This window comes from Leuciscus leuciscus (assembly GCF_965113295.1).
Source record: "Leuciscus leuciscus genome assembly, chromosome: 18".
NCBI classification, from domain to species: Eukaryota; Metazoa; Chordata; class Actinopteri; order Cypriniformes; family Leuciscidae; genus Leuciscus; species Leuciscus leuciscus.
The window spans coordinates 11,730,723-11,751,472 of record NC_138742.1 but is presented as its reverse complement, the minus strand read 5'-3'; the positions used below and the strand labels follow the sequence as shown (position 1 = coordinate 11,751,472).

The 20,750-nt window shown below is 36.0% G+C and overlaps 2 protein-coding genes across 2 annotated transcripts; one reads left to right on the top strand and one right to left on the bottom strand.

Moving 5' to 3' along the window:
- Positions 1-2,713: 2,713 nt before the first annotated feature.
- Positions 2,714-10,250, top strand: gtsf1 (gametocyte specific factor 1). The gene is made up of 8 exons (XM_082146152.1): positions 2,714-2,733; positions 2,985-3,139; positions 3,626-3,747; positions 3,861-3,987; positions 6,152-6,232; positions 7,078-7,141; positions 7,572-7,642; positions 9,916-10,250. Coding segments are annotated over exons 2-8 (552 nt in total). The 5' UTR covers positions 2,714-2,733; positions 2,985-3,054; the 3' UTR covers positions 9,918-10,250.
- An 8,987-nt stretch (positions 10,251-19,237) lies between these two features.
- rprm3 (reprimo, TP53 dependent G2 arrest mediator homolog 3) lies at positions 19,238-20,425 on the bottom strand. Its single transcript, XM_082144375.1, has one exon. It carries the CDS (start codon positions 19,989-19,991, stop codon positions 19,677-19,679), a length of 315 nt encoding a protein of 104 aa, XP_082000501.1. The 5' UTR covers positions 19,992-20,425; the 3' UTR covers positions 19,238-19,676.
- Between the last annotated feature and the right edge of the window lie 325 nt (positions 20,426-20,750).

Below are 20,750 nucleotides of genomic sequence, written 5' to 3'. Positions count from 1 at the left end.
ACTTAAGAAACAGAATGGATGAAGTTATTGTTTAAAAACGAACCCAGGCCTACTTCAAGGAGATGTTTTACAAACTCGGGATTTTACGCAAAGGATGATAATTCACTCTAAGAATGTAAAAGCAGCTGATTTTAATTTTTAAAGCACGACCGTTTTTTTGTTGTCATTTTTTTAACGATATGTTGTCCAATGCGTGCATTATTTGGTAGGCTACAAAGTGCAAATAAAATGTTTAATGGCAAACTCACGTTTCTTTGTTAATAAAATTAGGGCCTGTTGGTTCTGTAAATCCCTATGTTATAGTTTTAAAGATTCATGTTTTCTATAAGTGTCAACCGTAGGCTGTTTCGATCTGTTACTGTGACATCAGGCCATTGGGTTTTGTGCGTTGGTTACAATAGAATTAAAACCGTGTAGTGCTGAAATGTGAAAATAAATAAATAAATATGTATTGAGTAAAACAGATTTATTATATCGATCTGGGCTTGTATACTATTTGGTAGGCTAGCCTATTATTGTCTTATTTGTCATTGTGGTTTTGCTTTAAAATAAAATAAAACACACTTTCGGATGTATCATATGTTTTACTGATATACAGTGAATTATCATCATTTGTGTAATATCCCGAGTTTGTGTTTATTCACTGATCATAATGGAAAAACGAAGAAGCATTTACGAATGATTTGAAATTCCGGAGCCCTGCATGACATGCGGAAAAATATTGTCTATATCAGCCTATAGAAATTATCTCTCCTTTGATAGCCTGTGCTATGCCAGTAATTTCATGCTGTCATGATCATTGCTCACTATAAGTGGCACTGACTTACCTGCAGCCTGTAAATTAATAAATATAAGAGTAGGCTATCTAGGCTAAATCTCAAACAGTAATTTATCAGCAACATATTTTGTGATATTGCCTAGCCCTAAAACTGCTCAATATTAGCCTAAAGCTTACAATATGATTTTTTTTGTAAAGCTGCTTTGAGACGATGTGAATTGAGCGCTATACGAATACATTTTGACAGTAACTTCATCTAACTTGATTCGTAAATTCAGCTAAATATTATCCAATTGATCATTAAGCTACTGAAATCGGAAATCCCCATGGTTATCATCACTTAATATTTCTGTAGTATTGCCAAACAGCGTCGTAGTCGTAGATCAGAGCCATAGAGAGAGAGAGTTGCGACACTCCCATAGACCTCCGTTGTAAATAATGGCGGCGCTTTTAACCGTCTACTTCCGGGATATGAAGATCGGAATAGTTCCAAACACTGTCATTTGGGCGTTGGACACCATTCACTTACATTGCTGCGCGTCGAGTTGTTCCAGAGTTAAGTTGCCGAAATATCGACCTCTTTTGAATTGTCAACTGTCTATATTGTATCAGAGGCTCGAGCCTGTAATACTGTAATACTCTGTAATACTCGAGATCTTTGCGATGCTTATACTGGTCTTCATTTGTACATGCACAGCGTAATTATTTATATTTTATGTTGGTTGTTTCAACCAATTTTCAAGCACTGCCTGCTAGCTAACGTTAGTTAGCTAGCGCGACTTCGTCAGCTAAGAGTTCGGTAATGAGTCGCTACCACCTTTATAGCAACTTTTATTTAATTTAATTTTTTGGGATATACTAACTTTTCATTATGTTATTATTGTCTTGAGTGAAGCGGCTTGTGAGAACAATGCTGGACCTTTAGGATTGTTATGGCCATCACCAGTCCTGTCTGTTTCATGGATCACCTGCCCCTGGTTTTTGTTTTTCTTGTTCACACACACAAGCACACATTTTTGTTGTCTGTCATTGTTTAATAAAAAATATTTTATTTGAAAACCTTCATTTGTATCAGCCATGCTTAAATTCGTTTTTAATCTGTTATAGTTTTGATAATGTGTATGGCCTTAATCTTAAAATAATATTCTTAGTCTTAACATGATCATGTTTCACGTTGTGGTCCCGGGGGATGGCCACTTTCATCAGAAGAAGTGAGCTAGCTTCTAAGCGAATTCTGAACGGACCGCCACGGCAGACCTCTTTGCGTGATCACGAAGGTAGGCTAATGGCTGAATCAAAATTTATAAGCAAAATCACGGGAATCAATAGCCTAATACAGCCCAGTTGTGCTAAAATAAATATCATGAGACGTCCATCATCAGATGAATGATATGGAAAAGTTAAGTTAGAGCCGCTAAAGCCAGTGCTACTACCCATGCGAACATGAACACTAAGCTTTTCCCTCCAAAAATATAGCCTAAAACTTATCTCCAAATGCAAAACTGACATTAACAAAATGCAATAATGCAATAACAGCTGAAAAAGTACTTGGGTGTGTGTTTTATTTTATATTTACCGTTCAATAATGCAATCGCTGCTGTCTGTCCCATAGAAGAACATGACAGCCAGCGTACGTTTTGGAACTATTGGGGCTTACATGAACCACGTGACAGCCATAGCGGCGACATCAAAGAGTGTCGCAACTCTCTCTCTCTATGGCTCTGTCGTAGATCATTCATAAACTCCTACCATAGACTCGTACATAAAGGAATGCGCATGCTCATGCCTCAAGCGTCTACGCCAATTAGATTACTGTATTAAATCGGTTGTGGGCGGAGCGACACGTGTCGCCCCGCCTAAAAGTGTCGCCCCGCCCCATCGTCCAGACTGCACTCTGGGGTTACTCAAAGCAATTGATTGACATTCTCAATTGATTGCAGGCTGCAGATAAGCAGGTGAGCACGCGCAATTCCTCAAAAATACAAAAAAGTTGTAAGTTAAGTGCTTTTAGACTACGAAATTATTTCCAGTTGTGTGTTTTTTTTTAAATGCGAGTGTTTTTGTTTCAAATTCACTGACTTTTGGCCTCGCTTTTTCCCAAGTGGTTTGTTTGACCGTCCTGCTCAGCACGTGCCGCTTTTCTACTGATCAGTGTGTTGCTGTTGTTTTATTTGGTTTAATTTCACATTTGGCGTGTTTCATTTAGGGTGCTATTTTTATCAGAGCTAACGGAAGACGCAAGGCCACAACCACCCAGACCTCCAGAGGAAGCAAGCATGGCCACTTTTAGATTCGGAAGCAGCGTCGGCCCGTCTGGAGTAAACTCTGAAAATCAACCGCGCGGCTGGAATGAACAGAGCGGTAATTTAATATTTGGACTTGCTATATCACTACGTTTACATGGACAACAATATTCCGATGTTATTTCTGATTACATCATTCCGGCTGAAGTTATAATCGAAGTAAACACAAATCGAAGACAGTTTGAGTATTCGCATTTAGGCGCATTATCGTAGTGTATTATACGCATGTAAGTTAACGTTACACCGTCACACTATTCAAATTCGTGTGCGAGTTTTCGCCGCATCGGCCGGCGTGGCATTAATCGATCTATGTTATAACATGTAAAACGGGAACATGGAAGGAATATTCTAAAAGCAGTTCATAAACGCCTTAATCAGAATATTATCTTATTCAGAATAAGGTCAATAATTAGATTACTGCTGTCCATGTAAATGCTAAGTCAAGTCACATTCATCAATTTATCAAAATTGATCATATGCTTCTTTTGGAAGCAAATAAGTACAGTTTCTATGTTGCATTTGATGGCGCATCTTGTTTCCAAAGCTTTTGGTGAAGACACTTGCACTGATGATGCCGACCCCAACAGGATTGTGCAGTGCCCATATGACAAAAACCACCAGATCAGAGCCTCTCGCTTCCCTTTTCATGTTCTCAAGTGCAGGAAGGTCGGTGATGGCAGGGGAAACGTTCTTCATTTGTTTCATGCATTTATTTAAATTGTGAAAATGCTGCTGCCTTGGTTTGTTTTAATTTTACATGTCTACTTAATCTGTTTCAGAACCACCCCAAACTGGCCAGTGAGCTGAAGACCTGCCCCTTCAATGCCAGACACTTGATTCGCAAGCATGAGTTGTCTCATCACATAACAAACTGCGAGGACAAGAGGTCTCTGAACGCTGAAGAGGGTTAGTGTTGCATGTGTGAATGTGACCCTCTTGTCATTCCAATCCAGTAAGGCTTTCGTTCATCTTCGGAACACAAATGAATATCCTATTAAAGGGATAGTTCACCCAAAAATGAAAATTCTGTCATTTACTCACCCTCAAGTTGTTTCAAACCTGGTTGGACTCTCCCAGGTTGTAGATTTTCATAGTATGATAACCATCCAAGAAATGATCACAGTTTACAGTATTGATCAATTATTAAATAAACGGTATTATTCAATTATGGTTGTTACTATTATTATCTGACAAAATGACAGTTAAATGAATGAAACGTTTTTTTTGGTTGAACAAATGCTTTTATTATAACAAACTCGAAAACCATTTGGTTTTTGTTTATTAATTTCAATAAAACTTGTCTAATCAACTAAATTCAATAATTGATAATGAATCAGATCAACAACTTATTTTTAACGATAATTTATTAAAATGTTTAAGAATAATAGAGTCCTATGAAATTTATTTTATGTCCATGTATTCATGCCCTCGTATTGTTTGTGAGACACTGAAAACACCTTAAGCTTGAGTATGTATAGACAAAGCGGCGCAGCTCATTCCCACAGAGACACGCAGATCAAGCGAGTGTATATAGTCTTTTTGTGCTTTAATATTCACAGACCATGTCGCGATTTTGACTTAGTGCACGGCTCTACTTTCGATTTTATTTATCTATCCATCAGTTTGCGTCTTTTACGTGACATCTGCGTTAAGGTCCTTGCACACTGAGTACGAAATTTGGGTCCGAAATTTTCGCATGTTAAAAATTAATATGACCTCACGTCTTGCTTCGCATCAGTTTTTCGCATCCGTAGCAAGCATTTTCAATGGTGTTTTGACAATTCATAGCCACCGAATGACGAATACGAAAAAAAGCATATGAGAATTTTGAAATCGTTGTGCAAGTACCTATACTGTAAATTCAATTTGCATGACTGGATTCCAGTTCTCCCGCCCTTGCAGTAGTTTCCGGAGCGCTTTTTAATTTATTTTTTATTTTTTCCTCCCCTCTTGTATTTTTTTTTCTTTTTTTTACTCAGTAACGGATATGATTTAAAATGTAGTAAAGTACAATACTTCAATCAAAACGTACTAAAGTAAAATGTAAAAACTTATAGATTTTAAAAACTACTTAAAGTAGAAGTACACAAAAAAAGTGCTCAGGATCTAAAAAAAAAACCAGGCAGCTGAAGAGGGCAAGGCTGAGACATGCTGCTAAACAGAGAAAACGGGCACTTGAGATTCTGGTTCAGGCGAAAAAGAAAAAATAATCATGCTGTGAGTTTTGTGTAAATACTTGCCTCCACACATTAAAATGGCCCCCATGTTTTATGTGTTATATTTTCTATTTATTCTTTGTGCAGCACTGTGGTAACCTTGTTTTTAAAAATGTGATATATATATATATATATATATATATATGGATGGGATTGGATTTTTTGCTGCCATATCCCTCTCACCTTTTTTACCCCTGACCAGTTTTCATGCCTGTCTCTGATCAGTGTTTAAATGTGAAAAGCCTAAATTTAATCTGTTCATCATACAAAGCGATCAAGTCTCCAGAATATTTGGACTAAACCGTTCAATTTATACGCATTAGTTTTACAATCTCTATGAAATTTAAGTGTCATAGTAGTAGTTGCATAGGAGCTGTCAATGGAGGGATAAAAAGCTCTCAGATTTCATCAAAATATCTTAATTTGTGTTCCAAAGATGAACGAAAGTCTTACGGGTTTGGAACTACATGAGGGTGAGTAATTTATTTTTGTGTGAACTATCCCTTTAAATTACACTTTTTGAAATGTTATTCTTAGAAAAATGTGGTAGTCCTTTTAAAGTTGTCACAGAAGATTTGTAGCTTAAATATTACAAATTAAACTTGAATGAGTTCTAAATGTTAGGTTTAAAGTTATATATCTGGCAGGTCATTTAAATGGTCATGCAATGTGACTTTTTTTGGGAAACTTTATTATTGTGCATGTTTTAATGAATTAAGATTAAACTGAACTGAAATGGTGAAATCAAAAGGTCTTTTTTTTTATTTTATAAAGCCGTTAAAATTAATTTTATCTGTGATCTTTACATTAAATGCATTAATACACGTTTTGTCAATCTTTTTTTTTTTGTCCAGGGAATATAGAGGTCCTGGAGAAGTTCCAGGTGCCCATTAACACCTGCACAAACCCTTCACCTAATGAGGACTGGGAAACAGGTCTGTGACCATACATATATATTTTTTTTTTATGCATTTGTTCTATCGTAGATTTTTCCCTAAACCTAACTACCTGGATCGTCTCCAATCAACGTTCCCCATGTAGTCTACCTGGGTCGTTTCCAATCGATGTTTAATATATAGTCTACCTAACTAACTTGCTTCCCTAACTAGCTTTCCTGCTGCGCAGCAATGATCGACAAACAGACTTCAGCAAATGTCCTTTAAATGCTTTAATCATGGCCGGGAGATCTCAGAGCAGTTCTCCAGAGCATCTCCCAAGAAGAAGCAAGGCCGGATGATCTCAGACAAATTCCATTGAGAATCCCACCAGCTAACACGAATACAACAGTTTTTATAGAATAGGGGGGTATGGCAAAATTATATGAATTTGATTGGTTCTTCATATGCAAACCCTTCTGTTACTAGGTAAAGCAAACTTTGTTTTAATGATTACTTCGTTGTTAATCACAAGGTTCTAACCTAGTCCTCTGTCTAGTTTCATTTCCCATATTTGTTATTTTTACTCGCACAACCAAAGTCAAAGGGGTATGGCAACAACATACAGCATTCAAAAACACAGGACAGAACGTTTTAGTACATTGTTTCAAAGTGTTAGTTAGCCTAAAAAGGAAGTAAGGTTAGACGTTAGTTAATATTAGTTTGATATACAGTTTACTATTTGTATTCATTAAAAATCCACCACAGTTCTTATTCTAGGTCTCTACTGTATATCTACCTTATTTACGATGTATGGTTTCTGAATTATGTGTTTGGTTTTGGTTCAAATGAATAAATCCCCACTGTCTGGATGATTCCTTTTTTGGGGGGGCATGTGATTGCAGAGGCTGATGATAATGCTGCCTTGTTTGTCTGGGGTGAATCCAACAATCAGCTTGCTCAAAACAGGTGAGTCTTTGTGCTTTTTTTCTTTTCTTTATTTCTTATAACATTTATACATCCGAAGTCCGTTTATATGGAGTTTTGAAAATCTTTAGTCATGGCACATATATTCAAGATGGTGTGTTTAAGTTTGATTCCTATAACACTAACCACAAGTATATGTACTGTACAAATTGAAAAAGGGGCATATAAATTGTTTATTTGAAGCGTTCAGTTATTTCTGCATCACAAATGGAATTGCAAAAAATGCTTTTCAAAACGACCATCCTGGACAAACAGGTGAACAAGCAGTTTCTGAGCATTGTTTTTTGGAGAAGTTAACCTCGAAATAGTTTGTTTACAGTTGTCTCTACACAATAAGCCAGTATAGAAGTGTATTTAATGGCAAAATGTGTAATATTTGCTTTACGGAGATTTGTGCTCATGTTTTTGTTAGGCCAGAGCCATCTACCACCATCAGTTTATCCGATGGACTACGGGCACCACGGACTCTGCCATGGAAACTCTGTAAGCACTTGAACACTCTAAATTTGAACCAGAGCTGCATCCCAATTTGCATACACTTTTCTTGTATTATAAATAGTGTGGGTAGTGTTTTCACACTGAAAATTCCAAAAAGAGAAAGTACACTTTAAATACCCAGATGGTGCAGTTACAGGGTGGCCGCGGGTCCTTAAAAAGTCTTAAAATGTCTTAAATAAAGTTTTCCTAAAAAAAGGCCTTAAAGTCTTAAAATGTCTTAAATTCAGATTCGATAGGTCTTAAATATTTCTGGTCACGTTACCGCTAAAATTTCTCCAGTCTGACGGACCTAATATCCGTCAAATAACAAGTGAAGTATCGAATCGCGAGAATGATTCAGATTTTATTACATAAACAGCTATTGATAATGATAATGTAGGCTTTTTCTGGTAACGCTGTTGAGGCTCGCGCTGCTTGTCTCTTTGATAGATTTTATAGGAAGAAATCAAAACAAATGAGCATAAGTTAACGGCAAACAAAAAAACTCCCAGAAGAAACATACTGAGGTAAAAATACACTCTCGCGTTTCGGGAGTCGGGATAGACGGAATTGTCACTTGCATAATCGGGCCAGCATTGCATCATAAGTAACTTTACCATTTGCACGTCTTTTAAAGTTTTACCTGATTAAACATTCACGCGATTTGAAACTATTCAGTACTTGCGCGCTGTCTGAGAGAGATGGGTTTTTTTCTGCACACATACATAGAGTAAAGCCGCCTCACAAACAGCTCGTGGGTAACAAAAGTTATTTTTCGTGGATTTTATCGCTTTAACAGTCAAAAACATGCGAAAATGATGTCAATTTCGGTCTTGGTGAGTATCCTCTAAACACAGTCGGTTATGTCTTAAATAAGCATAAATCGCACGTGACCGTATAATGAACACAGGATCCGTGCACTAGCTCTTAAAGGGACAGCAGCCATATGTGTCTGTCATTCATTTGGTTGTCAAAACAACAAACCATAGCTTTCATTTTAAGGAATCAGGATTAATAGCCTATGTATTTAATTTAGTCAGGACTAAAATACTACCCAGTGTTATTTTACATTTGATTACTTTATTCAGTCTCTGTAGTATTTCTGAATACTAGTGTTAGACCTAAGCAAAAACTTTTCTCTTTATTTCTATTTATTGGTATCTTTATTCTATTGTATTTATTTGTGCTACTTTTTTCAATTTAATTCAAAGATTGAAATCAAGCTTCCTTGTGTTGTGTAAATTCTTAAGACCAAAATTACCCCATTGTAAAAATGCAATGAGTGAGCATACATTTAGGCCAGATACATGTAATAAATAAAAGAAAAAGTCTAAACTCCCCCCTCAAATTAAAAATCTAATACGCATGTAATATAATATGTATTTCCATCACAGGTTTGGTCTTAAATTTCATTCAAAGTGGCATTAAAAAGGTCTTAAAAAGTCTTAAATTTTACTTGTTTATATCTGTAGACACCCTGAGTTAATTAACCAAAAAAACAACACTGCGTCTGAAATGGAATGCTTCCCTACTAATTAGTATGCGAAAAACAGTATGCCAACGGAGTGGTATGTCCGAATGCATAATATTCAAAACTTTCGACGAAGTCCCTGGATGACTTACTACTACCGGTGAGATTCTGAAGTGCACGTTTGCTTGACACTTCACTATCCCATGAGGCCACAGGGTGTATCGCGTCAGTAGCTGCTTCATATGCATCTTTAATGTGCCGTTGGCTATGCTTCGTGTATCGCATCGGCCTCAGTTATGGAGATGCACATCCCTACTATGAAGAGACTCACGTGACGTCACATGGCAAGATGTTCCATGTCTGAATTTCATTCATATTAAATAGAACGTTTTTTTTGTTTTGTAAATCGGTCGTGAAGTTCAAATTCAAATGTGGGACATACTGTGGTACAGACAGTATGTGATTTTGTGTGGAACATTGGACGCTTCATGGACTCAACTGTCGAAGGTTTAATAACCTAGTAAAGGGGCTATCAGACTCCAATGCTGAATGACAAAATAACCTTGCAACATTTATACATTAGATGGTTACATACATAGTGCTTAGTATATAGGCCTAATTTGGGTCACAACTCTTCTTTTTTTTTTTTCTTTTTTTTTTTTTAAACAAGTGCTCTTCTGAGTTACAAATGCACCAGTAGATGGCAGCAGCACTCTTACCTGATTCAAACAGTTCTGTTTTGTTTTGTTTTTTCTGTGTGTGGAAACATTGTCATTCATACATTACCTTTCCCCCTCTTTTTACTAAGGATATGTCACCACTGGACGGACTTCAGCAGAAAAGCTTACTTTTTAGAATACATTAAGCGCTGTGTGGTTTCTAGCTTAACCTGTTTATAGTCTACTTATCTTTTAAAGCTTTTAATTTTGAAGTGTTGTGAAATAATAAAAAATATTTCCCTTTTCCTATTTTCTAAAAGTTAATGCACATCTGTAACCGGCTAGCCCCTTATACATTTTAGTATTTCATCTTTCAAAGAAGAAATCTTTCTGGACTATTTGTTAAGACTCTTTTGCATTTCCCAGCAATGGTAACCTTTAATTTTGACCTGTATGATTCATTAAAGGTTTCTTTAAGTGTAAACGTCTGTCTGTTGCATTTCTTTTACCATGCAGTTAAAGCAACAGATTGAAATAAAAAATATAATCATTACTTTTGAGGATTTGATTAATTTAGCTTCACATATAACCATATTTACTGAAATTGTTACCTGAGTGATTTTTAATAAGTTGCGCTAATGAGATTGTAATACTTAGTAATTTACAGTTGACATTGCTTTTTTGATAATGTAAAAAAACAAAACAATTTTAACATTTTGGTGAAACTTTACTGTAAGGTCTCATTTGTTAGCATTGGTTAATGCATTAGTGAACACGAACTAAATTGAGCAATATATTTGTTCAGTATTTATGAACCTTTGTTGATGCTAGTTAATAAAACTAGTTCACAGTGCAGTAAATAAGATGCAACTTTGTTTTAAAAAAATTTAGAAAGTTCTGAAATAAACATTAAGGTTAAAAAGTGTTGAGTTCATTGTTCTTAAATGAAACCTTAAGTGTTACCCAAGCTTTAAACCTCTTGCACATGAAGTATAGAATACATTTATACACTTTGCAGTACATTGTGAAATATATTGAATGTTTTTAAATGCAGATAAAATACAATTTGTCAATTAATCAATTATCAGACATTAACAATGGTGGCTTCTTGATAGCTAACGGATTAAAGTAAAATTAACTATTATTTTGAAAAGGAAGTGTTTTAGCAGCCATTTCATTTGTTTTAATTATCCACTTTGTATTACAGTAAGGAGTCATTATTGCAATTTCTTTTAAACTTGTGAGAACCTGATGTTCTTTCACAGTGCGCTTTTTGAGCGTTTTTAATTAGTGCGTGAACGTTCTGTCCTTTTTTCCGTTACAGTGGCTGGTTTGAGTCACTGAGGCGATGGCTAGTGTAACCCTGTGTCTGTCAATATGAATGTAGCATGAGTTGGTGTGGCAGGGCCACAGGTCTGCCCCCTCTTCCTCATCTCCCGTGCCTCGTTTAACCCGCACAGACAGCTGGCCACACCAGCTCTCCCCTGCTAGCTGTACTGACAACAGACATTTGCACAAATGACTTTGTGTGTGTGCTTGCGTTTGTGTGGGCAGGACTGGTTGCTCGCCCCCTCTGGCGTCTCTGTATCTGTGGGCCTGTTAAACACAGCTGTGTAGCGCATCTTGAAATGCACTGTTGCTTCAAGGAGCAGTTTACAATCTCGGTTTCATTTTTAAACTTCGCACTTTCGGCATGTGTGAGCAAATGAAATACAATGCAATGCAATGCCAAGAATGTTTTCTTGTGCGTCTTCGGTTGATTGAAATTCAAGCAGTTTCCTACAAGATGATATCCTATACGTCATAGGATATTTAATTTAATTTTATCTGTTTTATTGTAACTTTTTTTTTTTTTTTATGCTTGTATAATTATACATGCATTTTATGTTGTTGTTTTTTTTATTTATTGTTTTTAGACAGCCTGGAATATTTGTACATATACAAATGTCACTGCAGGGCCTTTTAAATTAACTATAAATGGCTACAAGAATTAAGAATTATGAAACTTGGTCACTGTTTTTTTTTTTTTTTTTTATCATTTAAAATACACTCACTACTATTTAAAAGTTTGGTATGCTCACCAAGGCTACATTTATTTGATCAAAAATACAGTAAAAACAGCAATATTATGAACTATTACTACAACTTAAAATAAATTATTTAAATATTTGAAAACAATTTCTTATCAATTTTGAAAAGTGTTGTGCTGCTGTATATGTTTTGTGGAAAACATGATGCATTGTTTTTAGAATTCTTTGATAAATAGAAAGTTTAAAAGAAAAAAAACTTGGTGCATTATAAATGTATACTGTCACCTTTGATCAATTTAATGCATCCCAGAATAAAAATATGAATTACTTTCAAGAGTTCTCACTGACCCAAACTTTTGAACAGGAGTGTACTACTACTACTGCATTCATTTCCATCAAATTTTGAGCAGTACATTTCTCGCATTATTTTATTTTTATAATATAGTTTCATGAATGGTATTTGGGAAATGCCACAAATAACTTGATGGAACCAGAGCATTTTTCACCTGTAGCTCATTAATATGGGAAAGAACATTGCCCCTCTCCTCAATTCTTTAATCTTAAACCCTAACTAAAGTAGAAGCTAATCCGATTACATGCAAGACATACTGCAACGTGACTCACAATAAAGACCCCTCATTTGCATCTGGTTTTCTGTCCTGTAACAGATGCTGAAATTACCCAGCGTCATGCTAGTCTCTCACACGCTTCCATTTGCTCAGCGTTGTGTGCTTTGACGCGAGCGTGTCGGTTCATCATTAGTCTGTGCCTTGCATCAATGACACTCTGCAGAATGGGACCGCTATGTGTGGAGCTGACTAGAAATGGGTCACTTCAGCCTGTCAGCTATGCTGAAAGAAAAATAATGCAATAATGTAGAACTAATGTTTTTGTCTCATTCATCTGGATTTTAATGGGGGTCATTAATAGGCTTTTCCTAGTTGATAAAATTGGACATGAATGCATCTTCTAAAGTAAAATATAGTATTCTTGTATGAATGCCCTTTCTCTGGAATGCTGTAAAGTATTCATGAGGTGCAAATATATTCTGTCCTTCAATTAATTTTCCCCAAAGAGCAATTCTACCAGCCCATGCTTTGCCTTTCCGTTCTGTCGGCGTTTTACAGTTACATCAGAGAGCGCCTAACATTAGCGTTTCAATGCTGTTTACTGGACCAGTAATAGTTATTTAGTAGAACTTAATAATTCAGTGTCTTTTTTTTTTTTTTTTTTGTGAAAACTTATCTCACTGCATACTTCACAGAACATACTTTGAAAAAAATAAAAAATAAAATTGTGATAGTTGTAGCTACATGAAACCTATGGAAGCCTAGTAAATTATAACTGTCATACCTGACCTTTTATATCTCTTCATTTATGACTTATGTAATTTCGACTGACTCATAATTTAGACTTTTAATGTCATGGTTTTGACTTGGTGTCTTTATTTTGACCTTTTATGTCATAAGTGTGACATTTAATGCCATAATTTAGACTTTTAATGTCATGGTTTTGACTTGGTGTCTTTATTTTGACCTTTTATGTCATAAGTGTGACATTTAATGCCATAATTATAATTTATCAAAGCCTAAACGGAACACATGCAATGAAATGTAGAATGCTGCAGTGTCACATTACTGCGTTGCATGTATAATTCAGTAAGTGGCATCCAGTTCTCATCTCAAACTTTTTACATTAAAATTTTATGTTTTATTTCAGTGGTCTACTTTATACTAACTATAACATAACTTTACAACTACATATCAACTACCTCTCATTAGAGTATTAATAGACTTGTCTGCTTAATATCTGCTAACTGTATTTTGATGGTCCCCCAACAGACATTCTACTGACTAGAAGTAACTTTGCAACTACATGCTTGCATGGACTTATTCTCCTTACCCGATCCCCAACACCGAATTCTAACCTTACAGTCTACTAATACTCTACTGAGAGTTAGTTGACATGTACAGTAGTTGCAAAGTTACTCATAGTTTGTAGAATGTCTTTAGTGGACCATCGGAATTTTTTTAATTCATATGTGACCCTGGACCACAAAACCTGTAGATTTTTCTATATTGAGATTAATACATCACATAAAAGCTGAATAAATAAGATTTACATTGATGAATGGTTTGTTAGGATAGGACAATATTTGGCCGAGATACGACTATTTGAAAATCTGGAATCTGAGGGTGCAAAAAAAAAATTAACATTGAGAAAATCGCCTTTAAAGTTGTCCATTTATGTTCGTGATTGTGCTGCATCCACTCACAAAAATAAATTTCTTATATACTGTATTTATGGTTGGAAATTTACAAAATATCTTCATGGAACATGATCTTTACTTAATATCCTAATGATTTTTGGCATAAAAGAAAAATCGATAATTTTGACCCATACAATTGTATTTGCTATTGCCACAAATATACCCGTGCAACTTGTGACTGGTTTTGTGATCCAGGGTCACATAGTCTTGTGTGATTTTTAAAGTATAATCTTTGGTTGTTTGATCAAGTCATGAAATTTGATCTATTAAATCATGGAAGGTATTAAGCACATTGCACTGTGGCATATTTTGGCAAATGTATAAATCATCTGTATATTTTATTTGTACAGATACATCGGTTCACGTTATACAAACTGCATACTGCAAAAATAGTATGAACATAGCCTTACTTTAGCTATTTGTCTGGTGCAACTTATGTTTCCTGTTACCTCAATTAATGCCGAGCAGTGATGCACTTAAATCGATGTCATGCACTTAAAACATTCAATATTTACTTGGATCTCTCTACTTGTTAGTGTTCTTGAAGCACAGATGGTAAAATCAGTTGGGCAAGGACACTTAATAAAGTTTCATTATTTGCATGCAAATGATAACTGAAGGACTTAGAGCTTAGGTCGAAGTCTCAGCACTGTCTGGGTCACGATCTGCGTAAGCACTATGAAAGGGCCGCTCAGCAGGACTCGACGTGCTGCAGTTTGAAAAGGTTCAGCAAGACATTTATGACAGAAACCCATGGGAAGCACAGTCATGCAGAGCCAGTGGGTGGACATCCAGCAAGAATTTGATTACATCACTGTTTCTTAAGAGTCAGAAGTTGCCTTATCTTACTATTTAACATGATTGTTTTTGTCATTTATCACACAGCTTTCTGGAATACTTGATTCTGATTGGTCAATCATGGCATACAGTTTTTCCAGGTAACTAAAACTGGCGTGTCTCTAGTATCACTCCACTGACTCGCGGTGTCTTGTTTCATACAAACACAACTCACACCATCTTGCATCTTGTCGATTGTAGAAAAAAAAAAAAAAGAATATTGCTGTAATATTGTTTTAATGTTACCTAGGCCTACATCTGATGGGCAGTAAATGGAGAGAACAATAAAAATAAATAAAACTTTAATAATTAGTTATAACTTTTCCACATATGGAAGATTTTAAGAAATGCAAGCACGTTTTGCACTCAAATACAAAACCTAGGATTATTTCAAAGCAAAGCTTATGTCTACTTCTGATGACCTTGATATAAACACCCATAAAACTTTATAGCATGCCTTTCATCAGAAAATAAAATGTATAACTATACGCAACCAGTAACTCAAGCTGTCAATTGTCATTAAAATCTTGTTATGCAAGATTTGGTGTGCTGTACAAACATTTTCGCTTTGCAGAACTGTGGCTGGGCTTAAAATGCCTTTTGCTGTCAATCACATTTAGACTCATTGGACTGAACAAAAAGGAAGGGATGGGGGGGAAAAACAGTCTGTCACTTCCTGTTCCTCACACACCACTGGAGTGATGGGTCGCTCTGTCCTGACTGTGATGGAAAGGTATTGCAGCTGTTACTCCCAAATGCTGAGCGAAAGTCTGGGCCTCGTGGGTCGACGGGGATCGTATTAGAGCATTTGCATTTGTGCATGCAAAACAGAGATAGGCATTCGGGAGAGAGAACAATACCAACAAAGATGTCTTGACAAAATAACTGAATTAAAAAGGATGAGAGAGAGCGGCCAGGTTCACTGTCTGGACATCACGGTGTCTCATGTCAGTTATTAAAGCATCTGTGGGAGTATGATTAATGCCATACTAAAACATCATTCAGTTAAAGTCTATTTTAAGATCTTGAAATACTACTGGCCAATATGTTGTTTGTCTCCAATGCTTTCAGTAATAAGAGATGCTTTTGTGGAACACTAATAATTTGGCTTATTCAACAGATAACTGATGTAATTGAAAAAATTAATACACTAGTCTTTTTACTCAATACAGTGTGTATCATGGAGCCAAAACATGCAGGCATCAATGATGAGCGCACCCATTATTTTACCACAATTACAGTTATCACATACTAAGATTTTGCTAAATATATAACGGCTCTGCGACAGTGCAAATTCAATCATTCATATGTGCGAACACATTAATGACACCAGAACTTCTCCAAAGAACTATACTCTAGAATTCTTCCAAATGAAGGATTCTGTGTAGAGAATGTAGAGTGTCAGTCTAGGGTTACTGAAGTGAGATGGTGTGATTAAACACAGCAAGTTTTACTCCCAAAGTTATGCAGTTAGTCTCCAGAGAGGCTTTTTTTAGACCTTGTCCCTTGTGGCTTTTCAGCAGAGCCTTGATTTTGTATAACATCTGTCAACGATGAATGAAAATACTGATTACTTTTGGGGAGTTAAAGCTGTCAGATATGATCTAAAAAGAAGAGATTTCACAGATGGTGAATGGTTTTGGATTCACCCCTAAGTAGTTTAGTGTATCTTTTATATTGTGTTTTTCTCAGTGAGGTTTGGTGGCAAACAGTGACTTCCTGTGTACTACTATAAAACTCCTTGAGTTTTACACAATCGCTTGTTGTGTAACAGTTAAGGTGGTTGCAAACCCACCTAGTCCCTTTTTTTTAATGCTAACATGTACTGTAGGGACCTCACGTTTTTTCCCCTTCTTTTATACTCTGACATTTCCCGTTCCATAGCCTTTCTATAGCTCTGTCAGTTCGTAATGCCACGTCACTTCTCAGGACCGTACCGCTGTCTGACAGCCACTACCACCGGGAGTGACCTTTTCTTCCATTCCTTTCATCCATGCTTGCACTCGCTCTCCCTCTATCTTTAAAGAAGGGCTGAAGAAATATAAAGCAATCACGGCATCAATCATTCAGTGCCTCTCTGAGGAAAATTCATGAGAACCCGTAACAAGATTCTCTCTTTTTAGCTTCATCATGATCTTTGTGATATTCTGAGAAGAAAAATAAGATATGCAGACTTATAAAAGTTTATATTTTTTATTTCATAACTTAAAACATTTTAAACAGTAGATGTGTATAAAAGATATGTACCCATTATATATACATTCATTCTAGACAGGCCCATGTGAAATCTGCAATAGTTTTGTTTTTAAAGAAACAATAAGACATCAGTAAACGATTATAGAAAGTTTATTAATACACATTTGAGTGATTCTGAGAATGTAAAGTTGATGAGAAATGAAAACAAATTGGCTCTAAACATTTGTACACTGTACAGCCACTCAAGAACCTTCTACGACTGATCCCTGAACCAAACTTGAGTAGATTTGGATGTATACTTTGGGATGGCTGTCCTGCAGGAAAGTCCATTGATCATCAAGCTTCAGTCTGTGCACCGAAGGCATCACCATCATTGCCAAAATGGCTTGATACTTTGAAGAATTCAGGATTTTCTACATACAGTCAAGATTTCCACTTCCTGCAACAGCAAAGCTGTTTGACCAAAAAGTTCTAGTTTGGTCACATCACTCCATAAAACATTATTCCATAACACCACAGATATTCAAATGAATTTTAGCATATTCATGTCGACCTTTTGTTGTTCTTGGTCAAGAGTGGCATTTGGCAAGATGTCCCAGCTTGAAGGTCATGCTTGTCTAGTGTTCTTCTTATACTCTGCGTTGGAGGACAAAGGGCCATAATCCAAATTAGAGATTAAGTGTGTGTGTGTGTGTGTATGTGTATACAATGCTGAAAATATATATATATTTTAACTATATGTATATATCATGTATATTATTTATTTTTTAATGCTATTGATTCCTGTAATGGCAAAGCTGAATGTTCAGCATCATTACTCCAGTCTTCAGTGTCACATGATCTTTCATAAATCATTCTAATAATATGATGTAAAGAATCTTTTCTCATCATTGTTGAAAACAGTTGTTCTGCCTAATATTTGGGTGGAAACTGAGATTTTTTTTTCAGGACGTTTTGATGAATAGAAAGTTCATTAATTTGAAACGGACTTTTTTAAACAACATAAATGTTGATTTACAAAATGATTAAAAAAAAAAAGTAATAATTTATTTTCAAATAGATACTGCCTGGGCCTTGTCATGTTTTGTTTATGAATGAAAAGCGGAATAAACTTGAATAATGTTCTTTATGGTATTATATCCAACATGTATATGGTATAGTGGTGCATTACAAGCTTCATTAAAAGCACTGAGATTTAAAAAATCAACAGCGAATGGTTACATATGTCCGGATGGGGTCTTATGAGATGAATGTCCTAGGATTGGGGTCAGTGATATAGCACACAGCCTTAATCTCTAATTTGGATTATGGCCCCTTGTCCTCCAATGTGTACTGTATTTCAGCACCATATTTAAGGCAGTGACTTTATAGTAACGTCTTTGGCATGTTGTGAGCTGTCACATGTATTGCATTGAATGGCTTTGACCATTGTGTGACGATGTCATGCTTTTATAGAGCAGTGTGTGTGTACAAATAAAAAGGACAGGGTTTTACCGAATGGATTTTTTGAGAATTATGCAACATTTCCGTAATGCTACTTATAGGTTTTGGTTTAATGATATTTATCCAAATAAAGCAAGGCTGCTGTTTTTGCAGTTTGTTAATGTGCTTTGCATACTGAGAGCCAGGTTAAATTACATAATGTATAGTTTACTTTACACAGCTACTAAGAAATGTATTAAAAGCTTTGCACCAAACTGGTGTAATGCAGCTACGAGCTACGGCAAAAGGAATAGATGGAACATCGGGCCTCCACCGTATGTTAACTCATTTACTGTCTCATCTTTCTTTTAATTAATTTTCATTCTTTTCTTATAGAACTTGATTCACATTCTTGCTCTGCTGAAGACACTTTATGGTTGGACCTCTTCGACAGACCTGCATAAAGGCTGAATATATTCATATATATGTGTATTCTGATAACAGGTGTCTTTCATTGAAGATATCGAATTAATATATTATCTGTTATATAATTAAAATAATCATGTATTTGTAAAAAACCTGAAACGTAATCACAGCACAACATGATGGACAGATGTTATATAATGAATTGGTTTGTTTTGATTCGGCCTGATTCAAAGGTCCCGTTTGAAAAATTCCAAAAATGTCCTTTAGAAACTAAAATAATGTTTTAGAATGCAGAATGAAATTCATGTTTAATTTAATTTCAATCCATTTTTTTGCATGCAAGTTCACACAATGATCTTTCTCCAACCCATTCAAAATTATCTAATTATTTCAATTGAATCAATATATGCAAATTATGAGTCACATAAATCAGATACAAAACATTGAAATTGTCATTCCTGGATTAATGAATTTGGTTATCTTTGTCTGGTCTTCTTGTTTCAGGTGATGTGTTTTGATTGAATATGTAGACAAATATTTAACACAACATATGTTTGATCTTTAAAAAAAAGTCAGTCGTCAAAGGTTCTGGTTCAAGATGAAATGGCCTTTATAAAAATCCATTTAGTTCAGCACTGGCATGGAAATCATACCAACAGGTGTCTTTCATTAGATGACCAGTTTGTGTCAGTTAAGTCACTGGTGATTCCCGACACACAGTCTATTCCACTCATGCAGCTATCATAATAATTTCCGCGTCTTTGGAAGGTCTTCTGTCCTCCACCAGCAGGTTGATCATACTCTCGGACTTGATGAGTAGATTGCATCCTAGGAAGAAGATGCCGAAAACGACTGTCAGTGACAGCACACAGAGAACCGCTATCTGCACCAAACGCATGATGAACTGATCGCGCTCGTCCTGAATCGGTGAACCGAACCCGTCGCTGGTGGTGACCACCGAGAAGTTGCAGCATCCTCGGACGCTTTCCAAAGGATGCTTCGCTGTAGAGATCGTCCGGTTCAGTAGTCCGTGTGAAACATTCATGTCGATTTTTTTGTGGCGTGTCCAACGAGTAGCTATTGATGTTTTAAAACTTCCAAAGGATACCGGGTTTTCCAAAGTCACTTGTGCGTTTCCATGGATATCATGTTTTAAAAGTAACAAACAGTCGTTTAGGTGTCGGTACGTGGAAGATAGTCTGATTTATTTGTGTTGTATGATAGAATGCAACATCCAAGCATCTCCGCAACGATCTTAGTGATGTCTGGGAGAGCGCGCACTCCGCTATTTCAGTGCGCCTTTGAGCGCGCGCTGAGAGGCGCGGCCACGCGCACACACTTTCTTCTGAACTCACAGACCTCGAGGTTTGGAGAGATGGGGTGTCTTAAAAGTACGCGAGTAGGCTACAAATAACTATGTTTTGAAAGCATTTTCAAACAAAATGCTGTAACCACGAAAGCTGCATTATGGCTCTGAATTCGCTGTTTGTAATGACCACAATTTCTATTAAGAACGCCTATATATAAAATGTGTGTATAAAATACAATTATCCTACGTATAAAATGTGTGAAGAAAATTCAAGATACATCAAGGTAAATATCACTTGTGAACAGAATATTTGTTTCGTGCGTCATTTCGAATCTAGACATTGCCTAATTTATATCAGTTTGCATAAAGTGTGAAAATGGCCTAAAGTAAAAGGCCTGTTGTTTATTTGTGCGTATTTAGGATGCTAGCTATGAAATTAGCCTTAGCAAGAAACGAGTCCAAAAATGAGTGAAATAAAATTTCCACCACCAATAT

Bases quoted from the DNA above. Each gene is read 5' to 3' on its own strand.
- rprm3 (XM_082144375.1), bottom strand. From the start codon at position 19,991: ATGAATGTTTCACACGGACTACTGAACCGGACGATCTCTACAGCGAAG.
- gtsf1 (XM_082146152.1), top strand. From the start codon at position 3,055: ATGGCCACTTTTAGATTCGGAAGCAGCGTCGGCCCGTCTGGAGTAAAC. The intron at 3,140-3,625 runs GTAATTTAATAT...TTGTTTCCAAAG, and splicing joins CGGCTGGAATGAACAGAGCG to CTTTTGGTGAAGACACTTGC. The intron at 3,748-3,860 runs GTCGGTGATGGC...AATCTGTTTCAG, and splicing joins ATGTTCTCAAGTGCAGGAAG to AACCACCCCAAACTGGCCAG.